The 26,457-nt window shown below is 38.0% G+C and overlaps 1 protein-coding gene across 4 annotated transcripts in view; it reads right to left on the minus strand.

The window, feature by feature from the left end:
* The window catches only part of AK5 (adenylate kinase 5), a 224,024-nt gene that overhangs the window by 161,947 nt on the left and 35,620 nt on the right, over window positions 1–26,457 (minus strand). For all 4 annotated transcript variants that reach the window (XM_014740125.3, XM_005610487.4, XM_070268838.1 and 1 more), the window contains exon 6: window positions 14,247–14,438. In XM_014740125.3, the coding sequence (XP_014595611.2) occupies window positions 14,247–14,438 (192 nt within the window). The remainder of the gene's footprint in view (window positions 1–14,246; window positions 14,439–26,457) is intronic.

A 26,457-nucleotide genomic window follows, 5' to 3' on the forward strand; every position in this document is an offset into this window, starting at 1 on the left:
GCAAATTTATGGGCTCCAAGCCAGGTGCTAGAAATTTAAAATATTGAAGAGAACAGTCAAATCATAAAGAAAAAGGAGACAGTGGAAGTATAAAGACAGTAGAATTAGAGTTGAAAGACACTAGAGTCATAAAGAAGTGGAATTATAAAATAGCGTAATAATATAAATAGCATAATAACTGACACAATAGGGATCAAGAAGGGGTGTTAGGGGCATTCATAGGTGGGGCATCTGTCCCCGACAGCCTGGTTTCCCAGAGGAAGCCATCTCAAGCACGACAGCCCAGCCAGCTCAAGGCAGAGTGGTGGAGTGGATCAGGACTACAGGAAGAGGGAAGAGCTGGGGCAGCAGCTCTCGCTGAGGAGAACACGGTCTGTGAGCAACTACAAGTAAGAGAAGACAATTTGAGCCAATGGAAATTTCCTATGCTTCTTCTCTTCTCTTCCACTTTTAAAGCAGAGCTATCATTTCACAGAATATGGAGTAGAGTAGTACTCTTATGGAACTGCCTACCCATGCAATTTTGGGAAATTAATTCATACTGTTAATATCAAATGTCAGTGTTTTAGGAATTCAGATTGAATTAATGAATGAACAGGCAATCAGAAGCAAGCCACAGTGATCCAGCACTGCCAACAGCCAGGAGGACTCCACCAAGGCTTTCAGATCTGCTGAGACAGACAGAGTTTAGTTCGAAATTACTGCTGAATTCAGTTGTAAGGGGTCATATCATCCTTCTGTCCTTCATATCATCCTTCTGTCCTTCTGTCAGAACTAATTTTTCATGAACATACGAACTCTAAAGCTTTGGTAGAAAAACTAAAAATAAACATTTTTAAGTATATATCAAGTGATGGTGATGTCTGTAGTCAGATTTTTAAGCAGAAGTTTGAGGATAGAAGAAAAATCATATCTCACACTGCACAACAATCTGGATATTTTCAGATTAAATTTTCAGGTAAGAAACAAGATTCTTTACACACACGAAAAATCCATTGTTTCTCTTTTCTTCCTTGATCCTGAATTTGACAGCAATTGTAGAAATTGTTTGAAGCAACACTCTGAGGTATTTTCTGAGAAATCTCTCACAGTTACTGACACCTTCAAATAACCTGCGAACTGGCAATGGTTAGAGGCCAGGCCATAGGGGAGAGCGTGAAGTTTTGAAAGCCTGAGTTTAAAACACTACCGAAAAGCTGCTTAACCAATCAAAACAAACGAAGTCTAATTATTAGAGCTAATTCATTCAGTGCAACTCATTAATTTACGCATTAATTTGACAAACATTTTTAAGCACTTTCTACGTATCCAGTACCATTCTGGCTGCAGAGTCCCTGATAAATTGGTTACTGGAGAGAACAGAAAGAACAGCCTTGGTCACACTACAACTTACAGACATCCAGGCTTCTTTTCTAGACACCCTTTTAAATTCAGAGTTGTTTTGTTACTTCAAATAGTAGGATCTGAAAGTGAAAAGTCAATGTCTTCATTAATATTTGAGTACTCAGTTTTAACTGGATATGTCAAAACAATTGCTTAAAAGGATATTGATGAATGAGAGTTTTTTTTTTTTTTTTGGATGAGGAAGATTCACTTTGAGCTAACATCTGTTGCCAATATTCCTCTTTTTTTGCTTGAGGAAGATTGTCCCTGAGCTAACATCTGTGCCGATCTTCCTCTATTTTGTATGTGAGTTGCTGTCCAGCAGGGCTTGGCGAATGGTGTAGGTCTGCACCTAGGATTTGAACCCGTGAACCTGGGCCACCGAAGTGGAGTGCCCCAGACTCAACCATTAGGCTATGGGGCCGGCCCCTGATTAATGAGTGTATTTTGAAGCTTATTTTCTCCTTGCTCAATTAAATTCCTAAATTAGGGAGAAGGGAATCAACAAGAAATTAGAATGGTCAAGATGAAATTTCTTTTCTTTTCTGACTCCTTCGCTGGCTGCTCAGCCCTTGAGTCTGTCTTTTTTTCTGTCCACCTATTCCCATTTCCAATCCTGAACTTGGTAATGACTGTGACTCCTCACTCAGTAATGTCAAATGCCTGATTACTTCTTTGAATGCATGGAGTAAGCTCTATAGGTTGTCCCAGAATGTTCTGAGTTCATTCAATCCCACAGGAGTTCCCATGGAGAAGGCAGAGGCAATTTACTGGATCTTGGAGCCCTTTATACACCCTTCTATCACAGTAATGGTCACAATAAATGCTTGAAGCCACTCATTTATTTCCTCTCTTCCCTTCTCTCCGTGGGCTCCTTCAGAGCAGGGGCATGTCTGCAAATCTGTCTGTGTCCCACATGCTGGGTCAGGGTAACTAGGTGGAGGCACCTTCCTCGGGGCTGTGCCTGGGGAAGGGCCTTCCAGAGGATGGCTGGGTGAGAGGCAGAAGGATAGATGAGGGGAGCCACCCACAGAGGAGAAGGAAACAGACATCAGCATGTGCTGAGTCTGAAGGGTGAGGCAGGGCAGATGGAGAAGAAAGAGCAACGCTGGAGTGAGACACGGAGGGGTGAGGCAAGAGCCACGCTGTGCAGTTCAGGACTTATCTGAGAAAGGACAGAAAGCTCTTGTCCTTACCTGAAATGAGAAAATCTAGGTAAACACCTGGCACATATAAGACACTAAATAACTCTACGCCTACCTTACAGGGTTGAGTGACTGAGGAGGTAAATACTTGTAAAGCAACTGGCACAGCACTTGATACAGACTGTTAGATCTTCTCTGTTTCTCCTAGAGGTACATTTCTCAGTCGACAACATCTGCAGCTCACATTAATATGGTATTATCAATACCTTTCCTGCCTGTTTTGGGGGTAGGTGACTTTGCTTGGATACAAGTCTGGCTCAATTACTCGCTATTAACTGAGTGGACTCGGTGAGACAGAATCTATTTCAAACCTCAGCTCCCTCATTTACTGGCTCTGGCATTACAGTGCGTTCCTCAACCTCTCTGAGCCTGTTTCCTTCATTAAATTTTAAGGACTGTTGTGAGAATTAGATATAAAGTGAATAAAGATCCTGGAATATTGAAAGTACTTACTGAGAGGTAGCTATTCTTATTAAGCACGGACATTTTCTATTTTAACCACTGTGGACAGAATTACTTGCAAATGTATTTTCCCATATGCTTTTAAACAGAGAAAAGTGAATTATTTTTTATTTTTTTTACCTTGTAGTGGTTTTTGCAGGCTGGCTTGCTCAACATTTGTTCTAACTCCTTTTTCCCCTGCTTTCCTCTAAATCAGAGGCTGGGAAGCTAAATAATTCATTTCCCAGCCTCCCTTGAAGGCAGAGGAAAACATGTGACCCAGTTCTGACTTAAATGCAAGTCAGTGAGGGATGGAGGGGAGGTTTATGGGAAAGCTCTTGCTTTCTGAATGAAGGGTAATAGATGTTGCTGCCAGCCCTTTGCCCTAACCCTTTTGTCCCATTTGGAATGTGGATATGATGACTAGAGCAGAAGCAGCCATTTCATTACAATGAGGAAACACATTAAAGAGGGTGGAACAGAAAGCAAAAGGAAAACGAGTCCTTGATGACACCATTAAGTCACTGTACTAACCCTGGGTCATCCATCTCTGTACTTATTTTCACATGAGTCAAATAAATGGTTCGTTTAGGCCATAGCTATTCACCTGTTCTGTTACTTGTAATCAAACACACGCCTAACAGATACAAACCTTTTATTTTTGAAGATAACTGATTACTATGCAACGCATTAATGGAACCAGGTCCTCATAGCTATAAGATGTGTAGGGCTGTCTGCCGTGAAAATATATGGTTCCAGACATATCTATAATTTTTTATCTAATTTATTCACTCTGAATTATTTTGAAACAATTATTTGTAGAAAGAATAATTGGTGATTCAACTGACTCTTCTGTGTCTGTGCTTGGATTTTAATGTCATTTTACAGTGCTTTAGCTGATCACAGTCCTTGATACATTACTTTTCTTTTCCTCTTCTCTTTCCTTTCAACCCGGCCACGAATGCTATCCAAATGGGAAATCAAAATGGTTAAGTTGGCAAAATTTATGTTACGTCCCATATGCAGGTGACGTATGAGTGCTTCTTCCTCAAGCACTTTTTCAGTTACTCCCACGTTTGCAGTCGGTTCCAGATGGTTGTCGATCCGGCCCCATGGAGAAGTAAAACCTTGTGTCACACTCGGTCACCACCCCAGCTTAGGCCTTTATCAAATCCCTTCCAGATGCTGCCTCCATTCAGTGTTTTACACACAGCTGTCAGCTTATATTTCTGGTTATGCCATTCCCCTGCTCAGAGCCTGCAAAGCTCACCCCTGCCCTCAGGACTCTTTTCCTTAGCTCAGCACTTCGGTGCCTTCCTCAGTTTGATCCCCGCACATCTGTCCTTCCTCCTTTCCAATTCTCACTACTCCATTACCCACCCTACACGACCTGCGTCTGCTCACGTCTGCTTCTAATGCCCTTCCTTTCCATTTCTGGGGTCCAACTCTGACCCACCCCTTAAGAAATGTTTCTAATCAAGCCTTCCCCACTCTTTCCAGGAGGAAGTCATTCCCCTAACCCTGACTCCTCCTGGCCTATGATACCACTGTGTGTGGCACTTACCCTTCCTGTCCTGTATTCCAGCTATCTGTGTTGACACCATTGTCTGCACACAAACTCCACATCCTCTCTATATTGCCCACAGTGCCTGACATGGGCCCTTGCACATGATACTGTCTGCCACGCAATAGGCCCTCAATAAAATGGTTTGAAGGGAAGACACTGAAAGGACCACCATCACGGGGAAGATGAACCATAGACTCAGAGTAGAGAAGGCGGGGCTTTGCCTGCAGCAGCACTGCAGCCGTGGTTTTACATCTGATTGTAGAACCGAGCAACGTAAGAAGATGATGGATATTAGAGATGCACGAAAATACAAGGCCCAACGTTTGGCCATTGGTGGTAAAATTTCCTCCTTGTAATGTGTGCTCAGATTAATCAATTTTATGAATTATCTTAACAGCTTTACATCTGTTATCTAGTAAAATTATTTTTAAAAAACCTCTCAATGTATTGCCCAACAGAATTAATTTTCTCATTTATTCTGTCCTGAGAAACAGAAGTGAAGAGATGACAGCTGAATAGACGGGCTTAGCAAACAGTAAAAAGCAGGAATGGGCATTCTCTTCAAGATCCACAGTGCGTAAGTGTTACGTTTTAATGAAGGGAAAACACGGCTATCACAAGTGCCGCCTCTGGGGTCGACGTCCTGGGTCAGGCAGAGGTTCCACTACTCTGGTGGGATCCTGGCCTGCTACACTTTCATGTGTTTCAATTTTCTCATTTACAAAATGGAGATGATAGTAATATCTGCCTCATGGATGTCAGGTGATGATTAACGACCAACCACATGTGAAGCCCTTTGAACAGTACCAAGCACATATTAAGCACCCAGAAATCGTTAGCTATTGTTTTTTAAGATACCATGTAATCATAATATTTTCTTGTATTTTTCTGACTGGAAAGCTTTACATGCCTGTCCTTTTTCTTTTCTTTTGTTTTCTTCTTCTTTTCTTTTTTGTCAATTAATTTAACTATAGTGCCATCTCTCTTTGAAGATATTGATCAATTCCAATTAGTTTAGTCTCAAACATGAAAAAAAATTAGTCCAAGGACTTTACCAAAAATATTATTTTCTTATTAATGTTCCCAGTAAGTCTCAGTATAACATATTAAAGTAAATTAAGACTTAAGTCTGAAAGTGTGGAATGTTCATTGGCACTATTGTCAAAATTATTGTTCTGATCACAGAGCGTCTCCCGGAGAAGTGACCAGTTGAAAAGATACGTGCGTCTATACATTTTCCTGTCAGGAAGTGTAGGGTTGAAACGAGAGTTTATAGGAAGGTGTTAGTATGACATGACCAACAATCTACTAATCTGTTTTATTTTACTTTAAAAAAGTTATAGATAAAGACAAGCGGTTGTGAAAGCCAGTCCCATAGAAAGAGTACAGGCCTCAACTAAAATATTCTTAGACAGACGTGTCAGTACCCTGTTTGGAACTGGGATTTTCTTAATGTGACTCTTCCAAATGGGTTCACTTGAATATGATCTTGATTTTATCCACATCATTTATTTCATGGTTATCACAGGAGGACCCTAGTTTATAGTCAACATGATTAAAGATCCAGGCATGGGGCTTTCTGGATTCTATTTTATGGGTGTCTGTAACAATAAAACCAAAGAAAAATATTTTACATCCTTTTGAGGAAGGAAGCCTGTTCATTCCTTAAGTTCCTCCTCACGTTTCCTCTCAACACCTGTAAGAAACAATGAGAAGAGTGCATTTGCTGGTGTGAGCATTCTCATCATCAGGCGCTGACAATAGGTCTGCCATTTAATGGGCACCGATTTCCCACCTTGAAAGGAGATGCAGCCACTGAGTCGCTGGGCTGCTCTCTGCCTGCGGAGTGTGAAAAAGTGAGCGAGCTTTGGGTCTGGAAAAGTTGTGAGTCAGGGTGCTTGCTTGTTATGGAGACAGAACACTCGAATGAGCTATAAATACGTTATCTATTTGTTCTCCCTGCTGTTTTGATGCTGTTTAGGAATCCGCATAATTTGCCCGCAGAACTGTGGATGTTACTTTGCTATATGTGGGTGGCCACTTTGTGAGCAAATGGCTTTATCTCTCATTGCTTTTATTTTCCTTTCTATACAAAAGATCAGAAAATGAAACTGGTATCATAGTATTTCAGTTGTTGGAGTCCACAATAAAGACAGTTTATGAAAGTAATCAGATTCATTTTTCAATTTAATTCTGGATATTTTTAAACCAGGATTACAAAGATCTACATTAATAGGTAAATTAAATGGGTACCACTGACTAATCCGCAGAGATGTCACCCTCCTAAAGGCAGTGACTGTACTTTTTCTAGGGCAGCCCCGTCATTCCAGCTCTGCACACAGTAAGATCTGACAAATGATCATCACCCACACAGTGTGATTCCTTATAAGCTGCTCTTTATTCAAGTCAAAAATGCTATTTCTCATGTTTCTTCTGGGCTCATCATGTTGAGATTCTCTCAGTATCAGGTTTCACACCAGAAGGTACTATCTACCTAACTTAAAAATACTTTGAACTTAAAACAATCCAGAGGGCCATATATCCAGGTACACATATACACCATTGTCACCCAAGTAAATATCTTCCAGAACACCTCCCCAGACTTTCCTGTTTATTAACTTTTGAAAACCCCTTCTTGACTATTTTCTGTCTTAGTGACCAATCCACCAAATAAGAATCACTGGGGGATTTGGGTTACATGACAACGGATGTTTAAACAGGATATAATAAGTGATGATACTGAATAGAAATACAGCTTCACTATGTCACATATTACAAATTCATCAACCTCAAGTATTGAGAAGCAATAACAGAAATTTCCTCCTAGTAATTTTAGGAGAATGGGTTTGTTTGGGTAAACTGTTACCATTTATTTTCATTGCCTTTCCTATGTTTGGGTGGGCTGCTGAATCTGCTGAGGATTTGTGCTGTTTTGATTTCCTTCCCACCACCCCATGCAGCAATGCTAGTGGAGATGGCAATGATTAACCAGTGGCTGTGCACTGGGAGTTTAGGGATAAAGGTACTTACACTTTGAACGTCAGTGTTGATTCCTTTGAAACTTGAAGTCAATTAACAAATAATTATTCAGCAGTTCTGTCTAAATTAACTTTTACAATTCCTGTTTATTTTTCCTTTGGCAAAGAGAGTCTGGTGGGATGGGAATTACATGGCTTCAGTGGTAAATTTGAAATACACAATGGAGGTATTCTTAAATTTGAAGGAAGTGATATGTGGGAAATTAAGCAAATGTAGTGCAAATGGGGTTGTCTGGGGGCTCAGGACACTGTCTGGTGAAGGAACAAGAGGGTGGGTTTGTTCTCTACGCCAGTGGTTCCCCAGCACCGATGCCAGTTTGTCCTGAAGTGTTCCCGTATCCACAGCAAAATGAGAAAAATAAGGCAAATGTTGGGGGTTTTTCTTAAAGCCAAACAGATTTGTTTAGAGACTTCACTTGTAACTATGTCACTCCCAATTCTTTTGTGCTAAAAATATCCGTTTCAGACAATGGCAATAATAGATGCTTTTTCTAATGCCTTCCTTTAGTAAAATTAAAAAAGCCAACTTGGGAAATACAAATTAAAACAACAATGAGACCACCACACACCTATTAGAATGGCCCAAATCCGGAACACTGACAACACCAAATGTAAATGCCAGCGAGGCTGTGGAACAACAGGAAAGCTCATTGATAGCTGGTGGGAACGCAAAGTGGTACAGCCAGTTTGGAACACAGCCTGGTGGTTCCTTACAAAACTAAGCATACTCCTACCACATGATCCAGCAATCACACTCCTTGGTATGTATCAAAATGAACTGAAAACTTATGTCCACACAAAAACCTGCACATGGATATCTATGGCAGGTTTATTCGGAATTGCCAAAACCTGGATGCAACTGATGTCCTTCAGTAGATGAATGGATAAACAAACTGTGGCACATCCAGACAATGGACTATTAGCGCTAAAAAGAAATGCTCTATCAAGACGTGAAAAGACACGGAGGAACCCTAAATGCATACTACGAAGTGAAAGAAGTCAGTCTGAAAAGACTACATACTATATGACATTCTGGAAAAGACAAAACTATGGAGATAGTAAAAAGATCAGTGGTTGCCAGGAGCCAGTGTGGGGGGATGGGGAGAGGGAGGGAGAAAATGAATAGACAGAGCACAGAGGTATTTTAGGGCAGTGAAAATACTTTGTATGATATTATAATGATGGATACATGTCATTATACATCTGTCCAAACCCATAGAATATACAACACCAAGAGTGAACCCCAAGTAAACTATGTACTTTGGGTGATTATGTTGTGCCCACGTAGGTTAATCAATTCTAACAAATGTATCACTCTGGTGGGGGATGTTTATAATAGGGAAGTCTAGTGAGTATTTGGGAAATCTCTGTATCTTCTTTGCAATTTTGCTGTGAACCTAAAACTGCTCTAAAAAAATAAAGTTAATATGGCCCAGTTATCCCACTACTGAGTATTTATCCAAAGAACTTGAAGTCAACAATTCAAAGAGACTTATGTACCCCTATGTTCATTGCAGCATTATTCACAATAGCCAAGACGTGGAAGCAACACAAGTGCCGACTGACTGATGAATGGATAAAGAAGATGTGGTATATGTAGACAACGGAATACTACCCAGCCATAAAAAAGTCAAATCATCCCATTTGCAACAACATGGATGGACCTTGAGGATATTATGCTAAGTGAAATAAGCCAGAGAAAGACAAACACCATATGATTTTATCCATAGGTGGAAGATAAACAAATACATAGATAAGAAGAATAGATTAGTGGTTACCAAAGGGGAAGGCAGTTGGGGGGTGGGCATAAGGGATTAAGGGGCACATAGATATAAAGTGACTGACAAATAATAGGGTACAACTGAAATTTCACAATGTTATAAACTATTATGATCTCAATAAAATATAAAAATAAAGTACGCCTTAAAAAGCCAACTTCATCTTAGCCACATTAAACTTTTTTTTTCCCTTGATCTATTAAGTACCAAAATTAGGGAATCACTGGTCTATGTGGCCTTGTTACACACCAAGCTGATTTATAATTAGTTCTTTGCCCACTTTGCCAGGAAAATTAGTGTTGGCGAACAAGAAATAATCCTGATTTTAACATTTTTCAGCTTATGCCTTTCCTGGCTGAAAAGATCTAGCTGGTAAATCTGGGTGTTACTTATCAGGCCCCCCTGTTCACACATTCTACGACTACAGCTCACCTCTCCTTCTAAGATATGCTTCTCTTGTTTCCTCCTACAAAAAATCCAGAAGAAAAGTGATCATTCGCTTACTTCACAGTCTAAAGCTAAGTGTGGACCGCCACTGATTATCACCCATATTAAGAGCATTTGTTCAACGCGCATGGGTGTGCAACCACTTACCTGGCAAGTTGCACTTTTCCTGCTGAATAGAATACCCAACAGCACAATGCATTTTGTAAAACAGTAACATAAACATTACATCTTACTCTATTAATTTTCAAGCATTTTAAAAGATCCCTTTCCTAAAAAAATGAACAAAACTGCAGATATTTTTTAAAGAGTTCATCAAACTTACAGACTTGACCTGTCTTAACTAAAGGTATTTCTTAAAAAAGTTTCATCCAACTTGGTGAAGATGATTAAAACAAAGACTAGTTTTTCTTTAAAGCTCTTACAACAAAGATAATAAATGATCACTAAACATACTATTATTGAGGCTTTTAAAAAATCTATAAAAGGGAAAAAATTGTTTAAGAGTTATAGTTTCATCAAGTCCAAGTGCTCCAAAACGTCATGAGACGCAGCTCACTCAGACTAAATAAGCAACTTTTCTAGTTCCAGTAATGCTCAAACTTTGGCAACTCACAGTATCCTAATCTTTAATTAGAACTCACAGTATGAATCTTTAAAATGATGAGCAATTACATCCAGCCTTACGATAAGTTCAAAAACAAGATATAAACTCCCAGAGAGGATTCTGTGAAGACCCTAATATACTAGCCCTGTGATTTCCTATCATTTAATTCATACTTGCACAGATGGCTGTGTACAGATAAGTAAAATAAAACAAAAAAAAACAGAGAGGTCCATGTAATGGGGCCATGTCAAGAAGACACAGTATTCAGGCAACAGCACGTTTCCCTGGCTATTTTGATTAGGTTTTCTCTTCAGTCACACTGAGTTTGTTCTTTACTCAAATCTGCCAACAGATACAGTCAATGATGAAGGAAAAAAGAAAACAGAACAGGTCAACATCTGTTACAATGCAACTGCACTATTCAGACACAGCTATTATATAGCTTGATTACATGGATGATATAGAAGTTAAAGAAAACACTGGGACAATTTTATAACTTATTGACAGACACTTCTACTTTTTACTTTTTTGGTGAAGAAGATTGGCCCTGGGCTAACATCTGTGTCAATCTTCCTCTATTTTTTGTATGTGGGTTGCCACCACAGCATGGCTTGGTGAGCGGTGTGTAGGTCCGTGCCTGGGATCTAAACCTGCGAACTGTGGGCCACTGAAGTGGACCATGTGAACTTAACCGTTACATCACCGGGCCGGCCCTAACAGGCACTTTTAAAGGAAAAAGAAATGAATTCAGCATGAAGTTTTTAAAACCTAAATTCTTCATTTTGGATTTATTCAATAATCTATGGTAGAAAAAGCAACAGAGTAGCCTCAGAGCCCAGAATAGTTAGTGGTAATTGTAAGTTCCAAAAGATGGGCATTAGAAGGGAAAGAAGAAATACAGAAATTATGAAATACTATCAATCACTTAAATTGCCTTTACAACATTCCAGGCCCCATTCTAAGCACTTGACATCCATTTACTCCTCACAATTACGTTGAGGTAGGATCGAGGGTTATACGCTTTACAGGTCAAACATCCAAGTCACAGAGAAGATAAGTAACCTGTAGGAGGTCAAGCAGGTGATAGGTGGTGCAGGTGGAATCTGAGCCAGGCAGCGTGGCTTCATGGCACATCTAAAACACTGCCTCTGCATTGCCATCGTCTGCCACGTTATACACGTTCTCTCATTTCACCCGTACAACAACATTATGCAGTAGGTAATATCATCTCCAATTTACAGACGGAGACCAAGTCCTAGAGCATCATGAATTTATTAAATTGGAGCTGAGATTTCAGGTGAGAGGTTTCGGACTCCAAAGGCCCCTAGGGAAGAGCAGCACCAAGATGAAGTTTCTCAGCTGGGCTGAAGAGCAATGGGGCCTCTGCGGTCTGTAGGAACCTCGCACCAAGATAAATGATTAATCCTACCCTCGGGCGGGGAGATAGCGTTCTATTCAAAATGGGGAGTTCCATCCCCTAACCCAGCGCAGGACCCACTTCCAATCCCTAACCCAGTTCAGGGAACACGATGTACATTCTCCTTTGCAACAGTTATCACACTTAACAACCCATTGTTTAATATCTCTTTCCCCATAGGCTGCAAGCTCTGATTGTTTAGCGGGTGCATGGCCCTGTTCTAGGTGCTTGGAATACGTCAGTGAAAAAAACAAAGATCCTTACCTTTGGCTTATTCAGCTTTGTACCCCTAGCACCTAGCAGAGTGTATGGCACCCATTGGTCCTCAATAAATATTCAGTGAATGAATAAACGAATAAATTAGGAGAGACAGGTAGAAGCAGAAGAAATAACTACAGAGAAAAGGAAATATTCGTTTGATCTATTAACCCCCAGATTTCTATTAAAATTTTAATATGCTTATGATTAATAAGGATAACCATTTTTATTATTTAAGTCATCCTTACAAGCAGAAATGCTACCTAATATATTTTAATTACAAACATGAACTGTGATCCAGGTTCTGAAAGAAGGACACATGGTTCAGGACGTGGTACCTGCTCCTTTGTCAAACTAAATTTTCTAATTATATCCCCCAAGCTTAGCCTGTGTTTGTGTTCACCACTTTTCAAAAGGTGATTTTCCAAGGCAAGCCATCTCCCAGTAATTAGAGGCATTTATCTTAAAGCTCATTTGGTTTTAGCCGTGAGGTTACAGGCTGTCATCCACATTGTTATTGACTCCCTCAATTAGAGGCAAAGGCATTTCACCTCCATGCAAAATATTAGTAAATTAACAATCTCCACTCTGCATTCATCTGGGAAATCAGCCCTGCTTGTGATGACGAACGTGACAAGCAGGGAGTAATCAGAGACACTCCAGGAACACCTTTAAGCCTTGCAAACACCAATTAAAACTCTGGCTCTGCACCTTGCAGCTGGGGGTTGGTCTGTAGGGTAAATTTCTTTTTTCATGACACAACGCAGAAGTCAGCATTGGTAATTTGCAAGAGAAATAAGCAACAACCTTAACAAAAAATAGCCACAGAAACATCTACCCCGATTTTCTTGAATCCTTCTTACTGCTCAATGTCTCTTTTAGACCATAAAATAAACTCTGGAATTGTGAACAATTTTCAGATCAGATTTACAACTCTCTGACAAGACAATTACAATAGCAAATCCTAATAAATATTTCTTTACAGTGCTCAAGAGACTGCAAAGAGATTATTATTCAAATGTCGTGACGGTTTCTTTCAGATCTAAGGGCATCTTAGTCTAATGAAGGGATTTTTAACCCTGGAATTGGTAGGTCACAGGAGCTCTGTAGATGGGCTTCAGTAGATTTACCCAAAATTTGTGAAAAATGTCTTATGTGCATTTTATTGGGATGGGTGTGCATCACTTTTATCAGATTTTCTACGGGGGCCTGTAACCCCACTAGACAAGACTCTCTAGTCTGGTGAGAAGGGCCCAAGGACTGAGAGGAGGGCTCTGCCAAGGTCTGCCACCACCCAGCTGTCACGGAGCTGCTCCGGTTTGAGTGTCTTCTTCCATAAAACGCTTTCTTTAGATGGCCAATGATCCTCTTTCTCTCCTCCATGTTTTAACACTCGAATCTCCGATGTTACGGGGATCATAAATTTAGCTGAATCTGCACCTCTAATGTCTTCTCTTCTGACAACTGTATTAACTAATCATTCAGCCTCATCCTTCACTGGTACTTTGAGCATCATTAGCCATAAAGTAAACCAAACATTTATGAAAGCACTAATATTTGCATTGTACCAATGGAGCAGAAAGATCAACACCTTCCATTTAGAGACACTATCACTTCTTTATGTCACGTCAAACCCTGAGAAAACTTTTTTGTGCTGTCAGAATCTCATTTCTTTACGTGACACATTATGATAAACAAAGCCTAACTCACAGTTTAAGTCCAACATAACACTATGTCAACTGTGTGTTTTTAAGTTATCAATTTTATTACGTTTCCAAAGACAGAAGAGTTGAGAAATTGGGCAAGTGTTGCTTAAAAATATCCAAATAATTATTTCAAAATCCTATTTTTATTTGGGGGCTATGGAATTCTAGGCAAGGTTAAAATGGATCATCTTTTATAAAATCAATTAAACTAAAGTGAAAATATTTTTATCATTACAGCTTAATAAAAGCAAATCAGGTCAAAATTATTGATTTTTTCATTGGATCTGCACCCAAAAAAAGCCACTTTTTCAAAGAAAGAAGATTTCTAAGTGAGAACATGAGCTAATTAGAAATCTGAAAGATCATTCTTGTACTAGACATGGAAAAGTGGAGCTAACTTACTGTCATGATGAGTCCCTTTTCCTGGAAGTATTTAACCAGAGGAGTAGCGTTCTGCTTGAAGTTCATTAATCTCCTTTGGGTAGCTTTCAGATTGTCATCAGGCCGCCCCTGTTGCTCTGCACGCTTCTGTAATCTTTCTCTGAGCCTCTGACTGGCACAAGCCAGGAACACCACCAAGTCAGGAGTGCAGATCTGTGGAGAGCATCAAACCAGCAGATAGGCATTCAGCATAGCAACCAATGCAAGTGTGGGCAGTGGCATTCATCTCTTTTGGTTCTGTTGAGGTTGCCATAACTTTGGTCCTCATAGTTTTTGCCAGCTTCTTTACAGGGCTATCACTGTGCACAAGGACAGGAGAAGCCACTGCCATGATAGCCCATGTAAATAGCATACCCCAACCCACACAGCCGTATGCAGTGGCGTAAGTGCTTAAAAGCATGGATTTCAGAATCAGACTGTCCTGAGTTTGAATTTAGACTCTGCCACCTACTAATCGTTTGTCCTTGGGCAAACAGTTCAATTTCTCTGATCCTCTGTTTTCTCAGTTGTAAAATAGGGAGAAAACCCTCCCATCTCAGTAGTTTAGTATTTCCCAATTTTTAAAAAACTTCTAAACAGCTTTAGAGAAGCCTTAACAATTTAAAAAATCACTTTGTAATTTTTATGTGGTACATGATAAAGAGGTTGTCTGAAGTTAAAATTTTTATTTTATCAAATATTATATTGTAAAATTCATATTTAATAAAATCTTTAGCAATATTCAGTCTGACCCAATATAACAAATGACATTCTTTTAAATTTACTTTAAATAAATTACATAAGGAAGAAGACAATACTTGACAAATAAATTAGAATGACATACTGTGCTTGGGTTGGTCATAATGTATATTAAAATATGGAAAAAATCTCAACTACTAGCTCAGTATCCATTGCAGATAAAAACTTCTTGCATTTTGAAATTTTTGCGTTTTAAACTTAAACAAAATTAAATGCTTTCCTTTGACACATTTTATGTTTTCTTTCAGACTGCAGGTAAGTGCTTCTCTCTATACAACACAGTGAGGTCACGGATAGACTTAAATATGAAATCACTATATTTTGTCTTTTACTATCGGCTTTTGACATCCTAGAGACAGCTGGAAATTCATGTAAGATTTTTTTACACTTGATTTATTTATTTAACTTTTAAATTAAAGACTTTTGAAGAGCAGTTTTAGATTTACAGAAACTTGAGTTGAATATCTAAGATTTTTGATCCAGGAATGCAACTTTGTTCATAAAAAGAACTTTGAAGTCAATCTGCAAAGTTATTTAATTTTATAATGAACTTACTGTCTTTCCTTGGTATAAGTTAAATAAAATATAACTGGGAATAAAAAAAATTAAAACGTAGAACAGGTGAGCTGACCACCACGGCAGCTGGGGATAACCAGCTGCTTGCTCCACAGAGCGCCCACAGCCACAGCACGCCTCTCTGATTCCTAGTTACCCCCACGTTACACACGTCCACTCCTTATGGCCTCATGTTCTCCAATAGTGCTCTGTCTTAAAGGAAAAAAACATTTAAATTATTTAATTTTTCCCCCAAATTTTAAAATAGAAGCAGACGCTATTCTGTTTGCTATTCTGTTTCAAAAGATGGGAAGCCCCTAGAAAATTTTCATGAAATTCACTTGTAAAATGTTGAGAAGTATCATCAAACCAAGTGGCTGTCAAAAGACCCTTGGCACATCTTTTCTTAGCCTATGGTCTCAAAATAAATTTTCTGATTGAATTAATCAGTAAATGAAAGAGAACAAAAACTGAGCTATCATTTTGGTCTACATGGAAGTAAACTTCCCAATTGCTGATTTTGCTTCTCCCGTTGCATCAACTAAATCAATCTTTTTCTTTTCCGTCATTATATAAGCAAGTCAATCTTCGTCTATCTATTTCATTAAAGTCCCTCACTGAATGATTGTTCTGCTAAAAAGAACCTGTGACTGTCCTTGATAAGCAAAGATGTGTTCACTATGTCAGACTGCAGAGTGAGCTCATTTTAACACTCCTGTTCTTAACTGCCAGGACTTCTGACTGCCCTATTCTTTATGAAGACATGTTAGAAGGCCTGGACTCCAGAATTCAGATCAGCTACACTGTCAGAAACTAGGAAGCAAAACACTAAAGAGAGAGAGAGAAAGAGAGAGAAGATCACAGTTGAAACAAAAACTGGAATCACAGAAACTAAGGGACGGGAAAAACTTAGAGGCTCTCTAACCCAAATTAATGGCAAACCTGTAATCATCTCCACACTCTCTTGACAAATGACTTTTAAACTTGAACATTTAACCTTGAATGTTCTGCCTGAACATTTCTTCTAATAGGTACTTACTACCCATGAGGCAGCCCCTCTCATTACTGGATGACTCTCATAGCTGGTAAGTTCTTTCTAATACTAGGCTAAAATCTGCTTCCCTATTCTGCCTACAGGGAAAACGTAAAATATTTCATATACCCACTAAATATTCACTGAACATATACCATTATCACAGAAGCTAGACTAGATCATAAAAGGAAAAAAAGATGGATAACTGGACTTCACTGTCATTTAACACGAACATAATTTCTGGACAGAGCTTTTAAGACAGACTACGGGGCTGGGGTCAAAAACTGGAATATGGGGCATACCAAGGAAGAGAAGTTCTAGAAACTACTATCCCTGCCCCTCCCCTAAGCTTTTGGTTGGAACCCTAAAGGGCTATATCACTGGAGTATGTGTGAACCAGCTCTCACAGGATTGAATCCCATTTAGATCTCTAAAATCCTCATTATGCTAAGGTGATTAAATGTGTCTAACAGACAGTTAGGCATAAGTGAAAAAGAATCAGTGAACTAAAAGATCAGAAGAAAACATCCAGAATGAAGCAAGGGAGAAAAAGGGATAGGAAAAGCACAGAAAAGAGCAAAAAAGATATATGAGACACGGTTAGAAAGTTCTAGAGGAAGAAGAGAGAAAATGAAGAAACAGTATTTGAAAACATAATAGCTAAGAATTTCCCAAACTGACAAAAGACATCAAGTCTCAGATTCAAGAAGCAATATAAAAACCAAGAAGAATAAACAGAAAACTCAGATCTAAGTACATCATAGTAAAACTACTGAAAGTCTAGCCAGACAAAAAAAACAATCCTTACAGCAGCCAGAAGAAAACAAATGAAAGATTACCTTCAGAGGAGCAACAATAAGGCAGATAGCTAAATTTTCAAAAGAAACAATGAAAACCAGAAAACAATGAAGTGATACCTTTCAAGTGCCAAACAAGATTTCTATATCCAGTAAAAACACCTTTCAAAAAGAGTACATACAGAAATACAGACATTTTAAAACAAACAAAAACTGAGAGAATTTGTCATCAGAATTTCTACACTATTGGAAACATTGGAGAGCATTCTTTAGGAAGAAGAAAAATGATCCAAAATAGAAAGTTGGCCCAGAGGAACGAATGAAGAGCAATGAAATGGTAACCATGTGGGTAAACCTAAATGAATATTGACCTTATAAAAGAAGACTAAAAGAATTTTGTGGTATTTAAAAATAAAGATAAGCCATGAGGAAGGTAAACGAAGTTTAACTGCCCTAAGGTCTTGTTCAGGAAGTGGTAAAGGTACTGATTTCTGTGAGACATTACTAAGTTAACGATGCGCGTCATAATCCCCAGAACTGGGGCCAGCAAACTTTTTCTGTAAAGGGCCAGATAGCGAATGTTTTAGGCTTTGCAGTGCATACGGTCTCATAGCATGAAAGCAGGCACAGAAAGGAAAGCAGGCGTCAGGGCCTGGGGAGAATGCAGAGGAGGGGGGCAAGCCAATGCAAAGGGGCAGGGTTGAGTCCGTCACTGTGATGGGAGACGGGGACTCCATGCTGCTGGGGCTTAGGAGGGACACCTGTGAGGAGCCTTTATCCATCAGATCCTGTCCCCTATTGGTCAACAGTTAGCTCTTGGCATGTCACCTTCCTCATACTTTCACACTGTGGACGTGTAAGTCCCAGGGCAGGAAGCCAAACACACACAGTGAGTTGCTGCACATTACACTGGCACAAACCGGGTCCCAGCAGTCATAGCCAAGGAACAGGTGGGCTGAGAGAATATGAGGCGGGGCATCAGAGGTGCTTGATATAGCAGCACACTTTAAATATACAGATACAGAAATGCTAAAAGTAAAAGGATGAAAAAGACATACAATAGAAACGTTAGCCCAAAGAGAGCTGGCAAAACTATACAAATGTCAAACCCAATTAAAAAATAGGCAAAGGACTTGAACAGACATTTCTCAAAAGCAGACATACAGATGGCCAACAGGTACATGAAAAGGTGCTTAACATCACTAATCATCAAGGAAACGCAAATCAAAACTACAATGAGCTATCCCCTCACACCTGTTAGAATGTCTATTACCAAAATGACAAGAGATAACAAGTGTAGCAAGGATGTGGAGAAAAGGGAACTCCTGTACACTGTTGGTGGGAAATGTTCATAGTGCAGCCACTACGGAAAACAATATGGAGATTCCTCAAAAAATTAAAATGAAAATTATCTCATAATCCAGCAATTCTACTTCTGGGTATATATCCAAAGGAAAAGAAATCAGTATCTCAAAGAAATATCAGCAATCCCATGATCATTGAAGCATTATTCACAATAGCCAAGATATGGAAACAACCTAGATGTCTGCTGATGGATGAATGGATAAAGAAGATGGAGTGCGTATATATATATATATATATGGGTAATGGAGAATTATTCAGCCTTAAAAAGCAGGAAATCCTGCCATTTGTGACAACACGGATGAACCTGGAGAACATCATATTAAGCGTAATAAGTCAGACACAGAAAGACAAATACTGCATGATCTCACTTGTATGTGACATCTAAAATAGTCAAAAACTCACAGAATTCTACTACAGAGAGTAGGATGGTGGTTATCAGAGGCTGGGTGGAGGGGAAAATGGAGAGACGTTGGTCAAAGGGTACAAAGTATCAGTTATACAAGATGACTAAGTACTGGAGATGGAATGTAATATGACTATATATGTAGCAATATGACTACAGTTAACAGTACTGTATTGTATACTTGAAATTTGCTAGGAGGCTAGATATTAAGTGTTTCCACCACAAAAAAGAAAAAAAAAGAAAATGGTAACTATTATATGAGGTGATGGATATGTTAGCTTGATCGTGGTGATTATTGCATTATGCATAAGTATATCAAAACATCAAGTTGTACATCTTAAATATATACAATTTTTATTTGTCAATTATAGCTCAATAAAGGTGAAAAAAGCATACAAATGTCAGACAAAGTAGTAGACTTTAGGAAGAGAAGTACTACTGGAGCTAAAGGTGTCTTTTCATTATGATAAAAGGTTCAGTTATCCAGGAAGAAATAATACCTCAACTTGCATGATCTAATAATACAGGCTCACAGTATACAAAGCCGAACTTGGACAGAACTAAAAGGAGAAAGTCGCAAATCCACAATCATAATGGGAGATTTTAATACATCTTTCCAAGTAACTGACAGAACAAGTAGCAAAAAACGTCAGTAAGGATATAGAAGTGTTTAACACAATTAACAAATTGATATATATTTTTAACACTACAATCATTAAGTTGAACATAAAGGCTTTTAAAATAGCAACAGAAAATTTATAAAAGTTAACTGCATTCTGAACCATGAGGGAAATCTAAGCAAATTTCAAATGACTGCAATCACACAGATTATCTTCAATGACTTCAGTGAAAATAAGCTCTGCATAAATAATAAAAATTTAAAAAGAAAATTCCCATGTTTGGAAATTAAGCAATACATTTCAACATAATTCCTGGGTCAAAGAAATCACAATGGAAATAGAAAACATTTTTAATTAAATGATAATGAAATTATGACATTCCAAAATTTGTGGGATATAGCTAAATCCATAGTTACAGGGACAGTTATTGCCTTAAATGCATACGTTAGAGAAAAAAACAAAGGTTGAAATTAGTGACCTAAGCATCCATTTCAAAATAGTAAAAAAAGAAAAAAAATTAGACCTTTTTAGGTCGACTAAAAAGTAGGAAGAAAGTAAAAATAAGAGCAGAAATGAATACAATAAACATTTTAAAGCTAATGGGTTGATTCTTTGAAAAGACTAAAAAAATTGATAATCCCTGGTGAAACTAATCAAGAAAAAGAGAAAAGGCACAAATAAGTATTGAGAATAAAAAGGAATGCATCCCTAAATATCCTACATAGATTAAGCTGGTAAGAGAGGATATTAAGAACAAATTCAAGAAAACAAGTTGGAAAACTTACATGAAATGCACAAATTTCTAGAAAAACACAACTCCCCCAAACTGACAAAAGAATAAACAGAAAATCAGAATCATCCTATATTTATGAAAGATATTAAACCCATAATTCAAAACCCTAACACAAAGTAAACTCCAGACCCAGATGGGTTCATCAGTGAATTGTACCAGACACCAACCTAACAGAAACCCTTCTATTAAATATAAAAGGTGGGAATGCTTCCCAATTCATTTTATGAGGCCAGCATTAGCTTGAATCCAAACCTGACAAGGACAATAGAATAAAGAAAAATTATATGCTAATTTCACTCATGAACATAAATGCAAAAATTCTAAGAAAAATATTAGCAAATGAACACATCAATACATAAAAAAGATTATGTACATCATGACCAATTTGAGTTTATTCCATGAATGAAAAATTGGTTTACCTTTCAAAAATCAAGCACTGTAATTTACCAAACCAACAGAATGAAAGAGAAAAATCATGCAATCATCTTAACAAATAAATATGGAAAAAAGCATTCGGGAAAATTTAACATTCATTCATGATAAATAACCTTATTAAACTAAGAATTCAAGAGAACTTTCTTAATCTGATAATGAATAAATACCTAAAATTTATAGCAAGCATCATATTTAATTGGAAAATGCTGAAACCTTCCCTCTGAGATGAAACAAAGATGTCCACTATCATCATTTCTAGTCAACATTATAATGGACATTTATGACAGTGTAAAATGAGATGAAAAACAAATAAAACATGGGATTGGAAGGAAAGAAATACAATAATTATTTTAGACAATATGATTGTACATGTAAAAAATGCAAAAGAATTTAAAAGCCATTAGATTTCTCCAAAGAAGATATACAGATGGCCAACAGGCATATGAAAAGATGCTCAACATCATTAGCTATCAGGGAAATGCGAATCAAAACTACAATGAGGTATCACCTCACTCCAGTCAGAATGGCTATAATTAACAAGACAGGAAACAACAAATGTTGGAAAGGATGTGAAGAGAAGGGAACCCTCGTACACTGCTAGTGGGAGTGCAAACTGGTGCAGCCACTATGGAAGGCAGTATGGAGTATCCTCAGAAAATTAAGAATAGATCTACCATATGATCCAGCTATTCTACTGCTGGGTATTTATCCAAAGAACTTTAAAACACAAATGTGTAAAGATATATGCACCCCTATGTTCATTGCAGCATTATACACAATAGCCAAGGCTTGGAAGCAACCTAGGTGCCCATTAAGGGACGAATGGATAAAGATGTGGTATTTATACACAATGGAATACTACTCAGCCATAAGAAATGATGAAATCCGGCCATTTGTGACAACATGGATGGTCCTTGAGGATATTATGCTAAGTGAAATTAGTCAGAGGGAGAAAGTCAAATACCGTATGATCTCACTCACAAGTAGAAGATAAAAACAACAACACACACACACATAGCAATGGAGATTGGATTGGTGGTTACCATAGGGGAACAGGGGAGGAGGGCAAAAGGGGTGATTAGGCTCACATGTGAGGGGATGGACTATAATTAGTTTTTGGGTGGTGAACATGATATAATCTATACAGAATTTGAAATATATTACGATGTACATCTGAAAGCTATAAAATGTTATCATCCAATGTTACTGCAATTAAAAATCTTTTTAAAAGCCATTAGAATAAATATGCAAACTTAGCATGATCTTTGCCTACAAGGGCAGTAAAGAAAAATCAATTTTATTTCTATTCTAGCAACAATTTAAAAATGAAATAAAAATGCTAGTTAAATAACCAAAAAAAGTATTTAATTACCTAGGGGGAAAATCTAATGAAAAATGGTACAAGAATACTACACAGACCTTGGCAGAAATTAAAGACTTAAATAAAATAAGGCATATGCCAAATTCATGAATGGAATACTTAACGTCATAAAATACATCAGTTCTTCCCAAATTGAGCTGTAGATTCAATGTAACCTGTAAATTCCAGCAGGTTTTTTTTTGTGTGTGTATGTATGGGAATTTAAAATTTGACTCTGAAATTAATTTGGAAATGCAGAGGGCCAAGAATAGCCAAGGCAATCTTCAAGACAATCTTGAAGATAGAGAACAAAGTGTTAGAACTTATTGCCAGAGAGTGCAATTCATTACAAATCTACGGTAATTAGGCAGTGTGGTATTGCTTTTAAGGAAGACCAGTAAACCATTGGAACAGAGAGAGAACTCAGAAACAGAGCCACTGCCCAAATATATGGGCATAAGATTTACGACAAAGGTGGCTCTGCAATGTAGGGGGGAAAGCACAGTCTTCAATAAATGGCACTGGGACTATTGGATGTTCCTATCAGAAACAATGATTCTTGACTCCCTACATTATATGATACGCAAAAATTCATTCCAAATGGATTTTCAAATTTAAATGTGAAAAGAAAAAATGATAAAGATTTTAGAACATAACATATAACAGAATAGCTTCTAGATCCTAGGATAGATAAAGATTTCTTAAATAGGACCTAAAATGTCCTAACCATAAAGGAAAAGTTTGATAAACTGAATGGATTTAAAATAAAAAACCCCACTTTTATTTATTAAAATACACTATTAAGAGAATGAAAATGTCAGCTACACAGTGAGAGAAGATATTTGCAAGACATATAACCAACAAAGGGCTTGTTTCAGAAATATGAAAAGAGTTCTTACAAATCAATAAGAAAAGTGGAAAACACAATCGAAAAATGGGAAAGAGGTTTGAATAGGCATTTTTACAAAAGAGGACATCCAAATGACAAATGAATTGAAAAGGTGCCACATCATTAATAATCCATGGAATGCAAATTGGAATTACATACCCACCAGAATGGCTAAAATTTAAAAGACCAACAATACCAAATGCTAACAAGAATATATAGCAACTGGAGTGAGTTTGTGATATCTCATAGAACAGCACAGTCATAATCTGTGCACCTACTATGTGCTAGATTCTATTCTACACACCACGGACTAACAATGAGCACAAACCAGGTATGTCCTTGCCCTGAGGAGCTTATGGCCAATTAACAGAGACAAACTTTAATCAAAGAATCTCACAAATAAATACAAAACTGTAACTGTAGTAAGTACCACCAGAAAGCGGTGGAGTAGTCGTCACTGTGAGAACATATAATAGGGGGATCCAACCTTATCATGGAGGTCATGGAAGTCTCCAGTGGGGAACTGACAATTGAGCTTGGATGTGAAGATAAGGAAGGATTAACTAGAGAAAGAAGAGGGGGAAGAGCAGTTTTTCCAAAAGAACAGAAATTCATACAGAAGGGCAGGCATATGACGTAAGAGGAATGCAACACCCAAATTTTATGTGAAGTATGCAGCTCACAAGATGGGAATCTTTTAGACATCGTTCTCTTTGAGAGGAGATAATCTAAACAGGTAGGCAATTTTTTCTAGGATAGGGTAAGTAATGAATGTCTTGATGGAGGATTTCTCCAAATTAAGTTTACACGTGGAAGATTCTAGACATGGGAACAGATGAACTGAATCATCTGTTTTCTTTGTCTACTCTCTTTTCCCAATTAATATGCATGAGCTCTGCAATCACATGGCTTGGTTATAAACTCTATGACCTGAGCTATGAACCCTTGGGTTTATAGAAAATAACAAAAAGTAGGAGAATGTCAATCTTGAAGGGAAGCAAGTTCAAGACTCCTCTTCCATCCTTCCCCATCCCCCTCTCTTCATTTTTGAAGAGAAGTGTGGCTAAAGCTGGTCAGAGCAAGACTCTTCACTGAGCTATAGTACTAGGTAGGGGTGTGGTTTCTCTCACCAAGGATCCTCTCTTTCATTTCCAAGAGGATAGAGAACTAATATCCATCTCTCTTTCTTTCTGCTGCTCATCTTTCCTTTTGAACTTGCTTCTTTCTACACAGCTAGTGAGATCTGCTGGGCTTAATTGCCAGAAGGCCTGCAGTGGGCTGCTCTAAGCACTGACACAAGTTATGGTTTTTCTGGCTCTACTTTCTGTCTTCTTCTCCATTGGCATTCTCTGGCTTGACATTTCTGTGACAATAGTGGGACAACCTGAGACTTGAGGGATGAGATTAGAATTGGAGGAGGTCTTCTGGTCTGCTTTGGTCCTAGGCTCTAGGCTACAGGTGGCCTAGATAAAAGGAATTCTCCATGTGGTTCAGATAATACATTTGGGCTCCACTGGGTTTAGAGACAAAGCTTCACAGTAGAAGAATATTTTTTTGCTGTCCCTGCATGTATTTGATTTAGACATCATGCTGGAGGTCTAGCAGACTGAGGATAGGATTTGGTTCTTCCTCCAATATCATTTTAATCTCTTGTGTTTGCAATGGCCAGTGTTTGGTATTCGGCCCTGATCAGAAAGAGGAATAAGACATTTTCCCCGACCTGAAGGAGATCATAGTCTAGTAATTGAGATGAAGAGATAATTATATACAATGTGATTAGCATAATGTTAAAAAAATATGAGAATAAAGAGGAGGGCCACTTCTATATGGCAATTCTCATAATACCTGATGTCAGTTAACATATACTCCCTAAGTCTTCTTTTCTCCAAGACAAATACCATCCCAGATTCCCATTATTATTACAATGACATAAAACTACATGAATTAAATGAAATCTATTTCACTGAGGCAAGCTCTGATATGAATGTGAAGGAGAATCTACAGCCATGTTACCGAAAGAGCAGTCCTTGCCCAGTAGCCCTTGTGTGGGCATCTCCCAGAAGCTTGTTAGAAATGCATGTTCATGAGCTCCACTCTGCGCTATTGAATCAGAAGCTCTGGAGATGGGACCCAGGAGGCTGTGCTTTAACCTCTGCTTTATATTAGGAGAAATCCTTATAGAAAGGAGTGTTCAAAACAGGAGTTTACTGAAGTTGCAGGATCTTTAAAAGTAAAATAACAATAAAAATCCAAAGAGAATCAATATGATTAAGCACAAAAATGAAAGAAATTTAGACAAATACTGTATGATTTCACTCGTGTGGAAGATAAACAAACATATAGATAAGGAGAATAGATTGGTGGTTACCAGAGGGTAAGGGGGATTGGGGTGGGTGTGGACAAAAGAGATAAAGGGGCACATATGTGTGGTGATGAATGGAAACTAGACTTTCGGTGGTGAACATGATGCAGTCCATACAGAAGCCGAAATATAATGATGTACATCTGAAATTTACATAATGTTATAAACCAACGTGACCTCAATAAAAGAAAAAGGAAAAGAAAAGAAAAATATTTTTTTAAATAAATAAAAGGTAAAACAAAAAGTAACAGATACACTAGTATGTGAAACTTTATTTTCATAGTTTGGGCATTTCTTGTTGAACAGCTATAGTCTATCCATTTCCATGACCATGTGATAACCTCTTACAGTCCAAAATGCATCTTGTTTCTACCTTAGTTAAGTAGTTATCTAGGTTACTCCATTCTTTCACAATTTGTTGCAAGCCAAATTAGTCATATCTGCTGAACAGAGTATATCATTAATGGTTTCAAAAAGATCATTAGTTTACGAAAAGTACTTTTCTGTGGCTTGATTTTTACGGTGCAAATCTTCATTTCAACAAAAACAGTTGGGGTACATTAAGCTCCCAAGATATAGGAAATTAATGAAGAGAAAAAGATTAAGGTTTTATTTAACGTATACCAAGTTGACAATATGGAAATGAAGGTAAACTTACAGCACTATTTTTTCCAAGATGTCTTTTCTCCATTTGATTTGATTTCTCTAATTTGATTATATAGGCATCCACTGCATTCATTTCTTTATTCATGCATTTAATACTTACTAAGATCCTGTTATGAGCCAAATTTGAAGTTCTGGAAAGGTAGGCTGAGACTAGAT

The sequence above is a fragment of the Equus caballus genome, chromosome 5 (assembly GCF_041296265.1).
Source record: "Equus caballus isolate H_3958 breed thoroughbred chromosome 5, TB-T2T, whole genome shotgun sequence".
Taxonomy (NCBI): Eukaryota; Metazoa; Chordata; class Mammalia; order Perissodactyla; family Equidae; genus Equus; species Equus caballus.